Source organism: Oncorhynchus kisutch, linkage group LG6 (genome assembly GCF_002021735.2).
Source record: "Oncorhynchus kisutch isolate 150728-3 linkage group LG6, Okis_V2, whole genome shotgun sequence".
Taxonomy (NCBI): Eukaryota; Metazoa; Chordata; class Actinopteri; order Salmoniformes; family Salmonidae; genus Oncorhynchus; species Oncorhynchus kisutch.
In genome coordinates this window covers 38,269,868-38,282,815 of record NC_034179.2, presented here as the reverse complement: position 1 = coordinate 38,282,815, position 12,948 = coordinate 38,269,868, and the positions used below count along the sequence as shown (strand labels likewise).

At 41.6% G+C, this 12,948-nt stretch overlaps 1 protein-coding gene across 2 annotated transcripts in view; it reads left to right on the top strand.

Annotated features, from left to right (window-relative positions):
* Nucleotides 1-12,948, top strand: part of LOC109892801 (AP-2 complex subunit beta) — a 59,144-nt gene extending 46,196 nt beyond the window's left edge. For both annotated transcript variants that reach the window (XM_020485585.2, XM_020485584.2), the window contains 2 exons: nucleotides 6,305-6,459; nucleotides 11,465-12,948. In XM_020485585.2, coding sequence (XP_020341174.1) covers nucleotides 6,305-6,459; nucleotides 11,465-11,539 — 230 coding nt within the window. In that variant the 3' untranslated portion in view covers nucleotides 11,540-12,948. The remainder of the gene's footprint in view (nucleotides 1-6,304; nucleotides 6,460-11,464) is intronic.

The following is a 12,948-nucleotide window of genomic DNA, read 5'->3' as shown; positions in this document are numbered from 1 at the left end:
TGTTGGAAAATTACTTGTGTCATGCACAAAATAGAAGTCCTAACCGACTTTCCAAAACTATAGTTTGTTAACAAAAAATGGGTGGAGTGGTTGAAAAACCAGTTTTAATGACTCCAAGGTGTATGTGAACTTCTGACTTCAACTGTACCTACTCATTCAAAGGTTTTTCTTTATTTTCACTATTTTCTAAATTGTAAAATAATAGTGATGACATTAAAAATATGAAATAACTCATATGGAATCATAGTAACCAAAAAACTGTTAAACAAATCTAAATAAATTATAGATTCTTCAAAGTAGCCACCCTTTGCCTTGATGACAGTGTTGCACACTCTTGGGCTTCTCTCAACCAGCTTCTGCATTTCCAACAGTCTTGAAGGAGTTCCAACATATGCTGATCACATATGTTGGCTGCTTTTCCTTCACTCTGCAGTCCTACTTATCCCAAAACCATCTCAATTGGGTTGAGCTTGGGTGATTGTGGAGACCATGTCATCTGATGCAGCACTCATCACTCTTCTTCTTGGTCAAATAGCCCTTACACAGCCTGGAGGTGTGTTTGGGTCATTGTCCTGTTGAAAAACAAATGATAGTCCCTCTAAGCGCAAACCAGATGGGATGGCCTATCGCTGCAGAATGCTGTAATAACTAGGCTGGTTAAGTGTGCCTTGAATTCTAAATAAATCACAGACAGTGTCACCAAAAAAGCACCATCACACCACCTCCTCCATGCTTCACGGTGGGAACCACACACGCAGAGAACCCGTTCACCTACTCTGCGTCTCACAAAGACACGGTGGTTGGAACCAAAAATCTCAAACCTGGACTCACCAGACCAAAGAACAGATTTCCACTGATCTAATGTCCATTGCTCTTGTTTCTTGGCCCAAGCAAGTCTCTTATTATTGGTGTCCTTTAGGAGTGGTTTCTTTGCAGCAATTCTACCATGAAGGGCTGATTTACGCAGTCTCCTCTGAACAGTTGATGTTGAGATGCGTCTTTCTTGAACTCAGTGAAGCATTTATTTGGGCTGCAATCTGAGGTGCAGTAAACTCTAATGAACTTATCCTCTGGAACAGAGTTAATTCTGGGTCTTCCTTTCCTGTGTCTGCCTCATGAGAGCCAGTTTGATCATAGTGCTTCATGGGTTTTGCGACTGCACTTGCGACTGATCTTGAAGTATTGATGGACTGTTGTTTCTCTTTGCTTATTTGAGCTGTTCTTGCCATAATATGGACTTGGTCTTTTCCCAAATAGGGCTATCTGATCGGCTCAAACGCATTAAGAAGGAAAGAAATTCCACAAATTAACTTTTTAAGAAGGAACACCTGTTAATTGAAATGCATTCCAGATGACTACCTCATGAAGCTGGTTGAGAGAATGCCAAGAGTGTGCAAAGCTGTTTTCAAGGCAAATGGTGGCTATTTTGAAGAATCTTAAATATTCTTTGATTTGTTTAACACTTTTTTGCTTACTACATGATTCCATATGTGTGATTTTATAGTTTTGATGTCTTCACTATTATTCTACAATGTAGAAAATAGTATAAAATAAAATAAAAAATAACCTGAATGAGTAGGTGTCCAAACCTTTAGCTCTGGTACTCTACATATAGCTGATTTTGTACGTTTGCCCACTGACAAAGAAATTATCCGTCTAATTTTAATTGTAGGTTTATTTGAACAGTGAGAGATTGAATAACAACAAAACAATCCAGAAAAACACATGTCAAGAATGTTATAAATTGATTTGCATTTTAATGAGGGAAATAAGTATTTGACCACTCTGCAAAACTTGACTTAGTACTTGGTGGCAAAACCCTGGTTGGCAATCACAGAGGTCAGACGTTTCTTGTAGTTGGCCACCAGGTTTGCACACATCTCAGGAGGGATTTGGTCCCACTCCTCTTTGCAGATCTTCTCCAAGTCATTAAGGTTTCGAGGCTGACGTTTGGCAACTCGAACATTCGGCTCCCTCTAAAGATTTTCTGGCTAGGCCACTCCAGGACCTTAATGTGCTTCTTCTTGAGCCACTTCTTTGTTGCCTTGGCTGTGTGTTTTGGGTCATTCTCATGCTGGAATACCCATCCATTAACCATTTTCAATGCCCTGGCTGAGGGAAGGAGGTTCTTACCCAAGATTTGACGGTACATGGCCCCGTCCATCGTCCCTTTGATGCGGTGAAGTTGTCCTGTCCCCTTAGCAGAAAAACACCCCCAAAGCATAATGTTTCCACCTCCATGTTTGACGGTGGGGATGGTGTTCTTGGGGTTGATGCCAAAGAGCTCCATTTTGGTCTCATCTGACCACAACACGTTCACCCAGTTGTCCTCTGAATCAATCAGATGTTCATTGGCAAACTTCAGACGGGCATGTATATGTGCTTTCTTGAGCAGGGGGACCTTGCGGGCGCTGCAGGATTTCAGTCCTTCACGGCGTAGTGTGTTACCAATTGTTTTCTTGGTGACTATGATCCCAGCTGTCTTGAGATCATTGACAAGATCCTCCCGTGTAGTTCTGGGCTGATTCCTCACCGTTCTCATGATCATTGCAACTCCAGGAGGTGAGATCTTGCATGGAGCCCCAGGCCGAGGGAGATTGACAGTTCTTTTGTGTTTCTTCCATTTGCGAATAATCGCACAAATCGTTGTCACCTCACCAAGCTGCTTGGCGATGGTGTTGTAGCCCATACCAGCCTTGTGTAGGTCTACAATCTTGTCCCTGACATATTCAAATAGATCTTTGGTTATGGCCATGGTGGACAGGTGTCTTTTATACAGGTAACAAGCTGAGATTAGGATCACTCCCTTTAAGAGTGTGCTCCTAATGTCAGCTCGTTACCTGTATAAAAGATACCTGGGAGACAGAAATCTTTCTGATTGAGAGGGGGTCAAATACTTATTTCCCTCATTAAAATGCAAATCAATTTATAACATTTTTGACATGCGTCTTTCTGTATTTTTTTGTTGTTATTCTGTCTCTCACTGTTCAAATAAACCTACCATTAAAATTATAGACTGATCATTTCTTTGTCAGTGGGCAAATGTACAAAATCAGCAGGAGATCAAATACTTTTTTCCCTCACTGTATATCTCTGGTTAAAGATTGACGTTTGACGTCTGTTCATGTACTCAATTACTCATGCCCATCCCTATGAAGCTCGCGGCCAAACTCCCACACTGTTTTGGGCTCTAGCAGCGTGAAGCAGATACTGTGTGGGAGTGAAGACTTGCATCTCGCACATCGCAATATCTGTAGTGCTGCTCAAGGCAACATAATTTCGCAGAGTCTACTTTTAATTGAAAATTATGACATTGTTGATTTTAGATGCTTTTTTCATTTATTAGACTATTTTCCTCTGTTCAGTGTCTGTTCTTTTGTCCATCTTAATCTTTTCTTTTTATTGGCCAGTCTGAGATTTGGCTTTTTCTTTGCAACTCTGCCTAGAAGACCAGCATCCCGGAGTCGCCTCTTCACTGTTAACGTTGAGACTGGTGTTTTGCGGGTACTATTTAATGAAGCTGCCAGTTGAGGACTTGTGAGGCGTCTGTTTCTCAAACTAGAGACACTAATGTACTTGTCCTCTTGATCAGTTGTGCACCAGGGCCTCTCCCACTCCTCTTTCTTTTCAGGTTAGAGCCAGTTTGTGCTGTTCTGTGAAGGGAGTAGGTCACAGCATTGTATGAGATCTTCAGTTTCTTGGCAATGTCTCACATGGAATAGCCTTCATTTTTCAGAACAAGAATAGACTGATGAGTTTCAGAAGAAAGTTCTTTGTTTCTGGCCATTTTGAGCCTGTAATTGAACCCACAAATGCTGATGCTCCAGATACTCAACTAGTCGAAAGAAGACCAGTTTTTTTTATTGCTTCTTTAATCAGCACAACTGTTTTCAGCTGTGCTAACATATTTGCAAAGGGGTTTTCTAATGATCAATTAGCCTTTTCAAACTATAAACTTGAATAACTAACACAACGTGCCATTGGAACGAAGGAGTGATGGTTGCTGATATTGGTTCTCTGTACGCCTATATAGATATTCCATAAAAAATCAGCAGTTTCCAGCTACAATAGTCATTGACAACGTCTACACTCTATTTCTGATCAATTTGATGTTATTTTAATGGGCAAAAAAATAAGCTTTTCTTTCAAAAACAAGGACTTTTCTAAATGACCCCAAACTTTTGAACGGTAGTGTACATTTTTGGAAGATGATATCTCTGGAAGATGATTATGAAAATGTATTTTGCTGCCTACATTTTTCCTCAGTCAAATATGGAGAGTCTTATTATGTTACCACCTCTGTTTTTAGATGCTTTCTTTGTAGCGTGACAAGCAATTCTCCAGTAGCCTAATTTAAAACAAGGCTCTTTCCACAGCCACAGTAGACCCATGAGTCATGCAAGCGAGAATAATAGCATAGCAAATACAAAATGTTTGCCACCAAGTAGGCAACATACTAGCTAGCTAATTAAGGTAATCTTTCAACACATTAAATGGTCTTGAATCATACTTTTCATTTTAATGGATATAACATTTTCCCAGTAATCAATGTTTTGTTTCCCTTGTTCATCTGAGGACATAGAATGTCATTGTGATAGTGGTTGGATGGTTTCAAAGGCTGTTATTAAAACACAACTGACATCCTTTCTGCCCTGAAAAATACAAAAAGACATTTCACTTTTTGCCCTGAAAATTACAAAGCACTAATTGGCCACACAAAAATACAAACACCACTTAAGTTGCATCTCACATTCAAACAAAGTAGGGTAACAAAAAGCAGCCATTTACCATCTATGACTGACAGGTGTTGCTCAAAGGTAAACGGTTTGAGCAGTATGGAGTTGGGAGCCTTGACCACTAGAAGCTTCCCTGCAGACTGTAACATAATAGAGACTAGTCATACAGGAAGCTTTTCCACTGCGCTGTAGGAGAGATGAAATTCATTCCCCCACTGTCACTTGTCCTGCTTCTTTCTTTTTTGACACTTGTCTTTCTCCTTCTCTCCATCCACCACCTACCTCTCAGGACTCCTTTCAAGGCATTTCGCCTCACCCCTCCCCCTCTTTCCCTGAAGGAGACTTCACACAAGCTCTTTAATGATAGCCCACACCATGCCTGGTTGCCCCAGACAACAGAGTGACTGAGGGCTGAGAGCAGTGGCACTGACGATTGCTCAGGACAGGACCTACAATGGGACATGGGCCTCAGGGTCAGACTTTATGGTAGTGGTAGTTTGTCCATTGACCTATGGTTTTAAGCCCATTAGACATAGTGTCTATAGTGACATCCCCACCTCTAGATGTGAGATCTGGAAGTTGTAGTAGCTACTCCCTATATTGACAGTCCACATAAGAGTACAGCTTACAGGCTAGGTTACATCCATGACATTCAATGTATTGCTTCAATGTTCACAGCACTGTTAAAAGTTACCCTAGCTCTGTTCCTCTTCCTCAGTCTGACTTGGATCAAGACACTTTTTTTTCACTTAGAGGCACAAAGGAGGGACTAAGCTCCAGCAGTTGTTTCATGAAGCTAATGTAGATATAATAGCTGAGCTGCTCCCCACTGCCAGTAGTTAGCCAGGCTCACAGAGAAACCATTAGAGTTGCCTTAAGGGTACAGATTGACTGGGACAGAGGAATAGGCAGCTGATGTAGGTCATGGCAATGTGTGTAGTCTAATATGACTCAGAAAGCAGCTAATGGCCTAGTTGTTGGTTTTTCACATACTGTTATTATTATGAATTTTGTCTTACATGAAATCAATCTCCTTCTCTCTTGTTGTATTGAGTCCCTCAGTCCTTTTTTTAGATGACGCTGCAAACCAACAATGGAAACTGTAGAAACCACTGCATATATAGCCCAATACCTAGTAATAAAGCAAAAACCTCATGTTCCTAGACTGGAGAATGCAGTTCCCAAAAATTAAGCTACTACTGTACAATACAATGCCTCTATAGATAAATCTCCTCTCAGATGTGTATGTCTGAATGAGTACTGTCAGTAAAAAATATATTAATTACAACTGCTGAACTGCACTACAATGGAGAATGCACTGATCCAATGTGCACTTATAAGTAGTTGACCGTAGAATAGCCTACAGCCCATGAGGCTGAGCTTTGCCTGTGTGGCGCTGATCTCCACATAAAGTAGGGTTGGAAAATTCCTGAAATCTTCCCAAAATTCCCATTTTAAGTATTCCCCCGCAGCCTATTCCCTCATGACTCCAGAAATCCTGAAAAAACGGAGAATTTATATCCACACTTCTAGTATATACCTGACTCATATGTAATGTGACCTTGCAGACACTGTGTCGGGGAAGCTGCAGAACGACAACATTTACACCATCGCCAAGAGGAACGTGGAGGGCCAGGACATGCTCTACCAGTCACTCAAGCTCACCAATGGCATCTGGATCCTGGCTGAGCTCCGCATCCAACCCGGCAACCCCAACTACACGGTAAAACACCCGCCTAACCTCAACTCTCCTCATTCTGAACTCAGAAGTCACTTAGTGTTTTTGTCAGAAGTCTGAAGTGCCAAGCAGAAGGCTCTTTATATTTCCACCCTTCCCTCACTAGAGTACCAGGCAAATAAACACTTTTGTGTTTTGTAAACGCTGTAGTCATTGCGTGACCTTCATGAGTAGACTTAGCCTTTAATGGAATGTTTGACCCAGGAAATAATTGATAGCCATTCTCACTGAGACAGCACCTTCGCTACACTCCCCTGTAATGAAGTGCATGTTACATCCAGGAAGTGGTACCTAGAGATGGTTTATGGAAGTAATACAAGTTATCAACCTTTGTTTTACACACACCCAGCTATATCCTGTTCCCTTATCATATGTTTGAAGGAACCTGTTCATCATTGAGGACTCATTGGGAATGACATGTCCTCTGGCAGAGTAATGGGTGACCTCGGCAGCAGACGTGCTGCTTGGTTAACTTTTGCTCCTCAAGATTGGCTATGATCAAGGTCAAAAGACCCATATAGCACTGCAAAATAGCTCCTAAATACAGGCATGGTCAGGTCTAGGGCTGTTGCTTTGACCGTATTACCCCCACATTGGCGGTCACGAGTCATGAAGGCAGTAAAATTCCAGGTCACCATTTAGTCACGGTAAATGGTGACGGTGATGACCTCTAATAAAAATAGGAGAACCAGCTTTCTATTGCCTAGGCCTACTATATTTATTTCTCAACTTTCCTAATATTAAGCACATTGCTTATATTTACAACAGGAGTATAGCCTACCTGGCTGGCATGAAAATAAACGGAGAAAAGCGTCCTCCATTCGGTATTTAAGTGCATAGATGACATGTGTTTTTTCCCGCTGACCCTGTTTCGATACAGGTGCATAATAATGGTCCATTCAAAATCAAAACAAATTTCACCCATGCTATTTAGGATATCTAAAGACAAGATTAAAGCAAGAAGTCTGATGGGTGACAATATTAGCCTATATCTTGTGAATTATATATTATCACTTGTGAATGTTTTTTTTATTTTTTTTATTTCACATTCATTTAACCAGGTAGGCTTGTTGAGAACAAGTTCTCATTTACAACTGCGACCTGGCCAAGATAAAGCATAGCAGTGTGAACAGACAACACAGTTACACATGGAGTAAACAATAAACAAGTCAATAACACAGTAGAAAGAAAAAAAGAGTCTATATACATTGTGTGCAAAAGGCATGCGGAGGTAGGCGGATAATTAAAATTTTGCAGATTAACACTGGAGTGATAAATGATCAGATGGTCATGTGCAGGTAGAGATACTGGTGTGCAAAAGAGCATGATGCCCAGCATAAGAAACTAATCATATTCGTACTAGAGGTCGACCAATAATGATTTTTCAACACCGATACCGATTATTGGAGGACCAAAAAAAGCCACTGCCGATTAATGGACACTTGTATTATTTTTATTATTATTATTTATTTTTTAAATATATTTATTTGTAATAATGACAATTACAACAATACTGAATAAACTTTTATTTTAACTTAATATAATACATCAATTAAATCAATTTAGCCTCAAATAAATAATGAAACATGTTAAATTTGGTTTAAATAATGCAAAAACAAAGTGTTGGAGAAGAAAGTAAAAGTACAATATGTGCCATGTAAAAAAGCTAACGTTGAAGTTCCTTGCTCAGAACATGAGAACATATGAAAGCTGGTGGTTCCTTTTAACATGAGTCTTCAATATTCCCAGGTAAGAAGTTTTAGGTTGAGGTTATTATAGGAATTATAGGACTATTTCTCTCTATACCATTTGTATTACATATACCTTTGACTATTGGATGTTCTTATAGGCACTTTAGTATTGCCAGTATAACAGTATAGCTTCCGTCCCTCTCCTCGCCCCTACCTGGGCTCGAACCAGGAACACATCGACAACAGCAACCCTCGAGGCATCGTTACCCATCGCTCCACAAAAGCCGCGGCACCCTTGCAGAGCAAGGGGAACTACTCCAAGTCTCAGAGCGAGTGACGTTTGAAACACTATTAGCGCGCACCCCGCTAACTAGCTAGCCATTTCACATCGGTTACACCAGCCTAATCTCGGGAGTTGATAGGCTTGAAGTCATAAACAGCGCAGTGCTTGAAGCATATAATTGTTCCTTTGCTGTCCACATCACCGTCAAACTATCATGGTTCAAACACCCAAGACAGTTGTGAACAGGGCACGACCATGCCTATTCCCCCTCAGGAGATTGAAAAGATTGGCCATGGGTCCTCAGATCCTCAAAAGCTTTGACAGCTGCACCATCGAGAGCATGGTTGCATCACTGCCTGGTATGGCAACTGCACTGCCTCCGACCGCAAGGCATTGCAGAGGGTAGTGCGTACGGCCCAGTACATCACTGGGGCCAACTTCCTGCCATCCAGGACCTCTATACCAGGCAGTGTCAGAGGAAGGCTCTAAAAATTGCCAAAGACTCCAGCCACCCTAGTCACAGATGGTTCTCTCTGCTACTGCATGGCAAGCGGTACCGGCGCGCCAAGTCTACGTCAAAAATACTTCTTAACAGCTTCTACCCCCAAGCCGTAAGACTCCTGAACAGCTGATCAAATGGCTACCCAGACTATCTGCATTGCTCCCACCCCCATTTTTAAGCTGCTGCTACTCTGTTTATTATCCATGCCTAATCACTTTACCTCTACCTACATGTACATATTACCTCAATTACCTCGACTGACCGGTGCACCTCATATTGACTCTGTACCGGTAACCCCTGTATATAGTCTCACTACTGTTGTTTTATTGTTGCTCCTTAATTATTTGTTATTTTTCTATTTGTTTTTATTTATTTATTAGTTGTCTTTTTTATTTATGTATTTTTTTTTAACTTCTGTTTATTTTATATGTTCCAGACGTTTGGTATATTTATTTCTCGCACAAAATAGAATAGGTTGACCTTTGTACTATGGGGGATAGTAGATTGACATAGGCTAATGCTTTTGCTGTTCGTTAGGTCTACTCATCTTGTTGGCTGACGAAAAGCAAATGTGAACATTTCTTCCAATATCTTTAATAGACACCTTGGAGTTGGGTAAGGATGCACGAAGTTGCGTCCCCAATGTGTCTATCTTCACTTGTAGCCTGTGAGAAAGACCCGATCACGTGATGGAGTGAGCGGCGCTCAGGGAGAAGGGCACAACGGTACAAAGTAAAGTTATATTATTAACTCTAAATTAAGCATATAGGAATACCTATTTCTTTGTTAACCGCCGAACACAAACTCCCTCAAATCGTTTAGAGAAAATATAATTTCAATTTTATTTAACTTTGTTAATTTGTATTCGTCAAATCAAGGTTTATTTGTCACGTGTGCTGAATACAACAGGTTTAGACCTTACAGTGAAATGCTTACTTACAGGCTCTAATCAATAGTGCAAAACAGGTATTAGGTGAACAATAGGTAAGTAAAGAAATAAAAACAACAGTAAAAAGACAGTGGAAAATCACAGTAGCGAGGCTGTATACAGTAGCGAGGCTACAGGTTAGTCAGGCTTATTGAGGTAGTATGTACGTGTACATATGGTTAAAGTGGCTATGCCTATATGATGGACAGAGTAGCAGTAGCGTAAAAGAGGGGTTGGCGGGTGGCGAGAAACAATGCAGATAGCCCGGTTAGCCAATGTGCGGGAGCACTGGTTGGCCAGGCCAATTGAGGCAGTATGTACATGCATGTATAGTTAAAGTGACTATGCATATATGATAAACAGAGTGGCAGCAGCGTAAAAGAGGGGTTGGGGGGGCACACAATGCAAATAGTCCGGGTAGCTATTTGATTACCTGTTCAGCAGTCTTATGGCTTGGGGGTAAAAACTGTTGAGAAGCCTTTTTGTCCTAGACTTGGCACTCCGGTACTGCTTGCCTTGCGGTAGTAGAGAGAACAGTCTATGACTGGGTGGCTGGAGTCTTTGACAATTTTTAGGGCCCTCCTCTGACACCGCCTGGTGTCGAGGTCCTGGATGGCAGGCAGCTTTGCCCCAGTGATGTACTGGGCCGTACGCACTACCCTCTGAAGTGCCTTGCGGTCGGAGGCTGAGCAAATGTCCTACCAGGCAGTGATGCAACCGGTCAGGATGCTCTCGATGTTGCAGCTGTAGAACCTTTTGAGGATCTCAGGACCCATGCCAATTCTTTTTAGTTTCCTGAAGGGGAATAGGCTTTGTCATGCTCTCTTCACAACCGTCTTGGTGTGTTTAGACCATTCTAATTTGGAACCAAGGAACTTGATACTCTCAACCTGCTCCACTACAGCCCCATCGATGAGAATGGGGGTGTGCTCGGTCCTCCTTTTCCTGTAGTCCACAATCATCTCCTTACTCTTGGTTACGTTGAGGGATAGGTTTGTTATTCTGGCACCACCCGGCCAGGTCTTTGACCTCCTCCCTATAGGCTGTCTCGTCGTTGTTGGTGATCATCGTTGTTGAGCTCCAGTGTTGAGGATCAGCGTGGCAGATGTGTTGCTACCTAACCTTACCACCTGGGGGCGGCCCGTCAGGAAGTCCAGGATCCAGTTGCAGAGGGAGGTGTTTAGTCCCAGGGTTCTTAGCTTAGTGATGAGCTTTGAGGGTACTATGGTGGTGAACACTGAGCTGTAGTCAATGAATAGATAGCATTCTCACATAAGTGTTCCTTTTGTCCAGGTGGAAACAGTGTGGAGTGCAATAGAGATTGCATCATCTATGGATCTGTTTGGGCGGTATGCATTTTGGAGTGGGTCTAGGGTTTCTGGTGTTATGGTGTTGGTGTGAGCCATTACCAGCCTTTCAAAGCACTTCATGGCTATGGACGTGAGTGCTACGGGTCTGTAGTCATATAACCTCTCTGGGATAATTGCCGAAAAGCAATTCAACTGTTGTGCAGTAGAGAAGGTGAAATGTACTCAGACTTATTGAGCTGAAATGTAACCTATAGTTTTTCCTATCCTCTCTTCCAGCTGTCCTTGAAGTGCCGGGCTCCTGAGGTGACCCAGTATGTCTACCAGGTGTACGACTCAGTCCTGAAGAACTGAACCTTCCGTCCGTCCACTCACCACCCTCCACTCCACTCCACACCTCGCCCCATGAACAAACAGCAGCTGTTAGCGTTTTAGTCATGTATTATTCCTTTCCCTCATTCCTCTCCACCATCTTTACCTCCATGGGAGAATGTGACATCCCCACTCCATCCTAAACTAAATGTCTTAATGTCGTAAAACGTGGTTGATGGTGAAGCTCTCCAAAAAGAAGAAGAAATCTTTCATATTCACTAAGCCATCGGTCCCACCTCTTTGTACTGTATTGCCAATATTGGAAAGTGTAATATCATATGTTTTGTGTCTATTTTTTATGCTTGTTCTGCTTCCATGGTACTTTTCCTACTTTCCCAACCGTTCCACAAGAGATACTTGATTTGGTGCCATCTTCCAGGCCTTACTGGGGCGGACGTTTCCAGTTGAACCAGTTGCTACAGTATGTCTCCATGATGCAACAAGTACCATTCTGGGCCAAGATGGCAGTAGTGAGAGGCAAGAGCAGGAACGGGGAACATGAAATTGTCAGGCTGCCATAATTTTAATGCATTAGTGGATGTCATTCTCTACTCATTTTAGTAACCACTATGCTGACCACTATTTATGATGGCTATTATTACTTGTTTGCTCCAGTCTGTGCCATTGTTCTTTTTTATTGATACTTGCAGGTAGCTGATAATTTCAAGCTTCTCAACGCTTTTCTGATTGCTCGACCTGCAGCAGCCATCAAACACAGTTATAGTCATTCCTAGATTTCCAATAATCCATGTCCCTTTGCTGATTTTGTGTTGCAGTATTAATTATTATGCCAATTGTGAGTGTGGCATGAGTTGTCCATTCTGTTATACTGTAATAATTTTATGTTGATTCCAATGAGATTATTTGTTATTCTTTTTATGTAAGATAGTTATTGATATTCCATTTGCAGCTGTTCCTCCAAACAAAACTAAACCCTAAACCTTGGGTCAAACCCAAAGCCAGGGTCAATATCAGTTGCTATTTTCATAGTAGATAACAACCCCATACTGTCATCAATTACATACCTACTGTACGTGTTTGTGGTGTTCTGCAGTTAAAATAACCTCCCTGGCATTGCTTTATCCTAAACATGGAGGCTATGTAGTGCTTGCAGGCCACCTAATGACCAGGGTCCCCCTTCTATGATTATACTGTGCAGTGACGTGGTGTAGTTTGTAGACCTAAAGTTCTGTACGACTAATGAAAGATGATTATTATATTACTACCTTGTAACCCAGAATTAGTGTGCTTGTATTCCATAACAGAAAAACGTTGGCGCTATATTCCAGTTATGTACCAAGTCCTTGTGGAAGTTGTATTAATAAATGTATACAAACTGATGTGATTTTAATATGCCATATCTCTATGACTAACCATGCTTGCTAGACCTC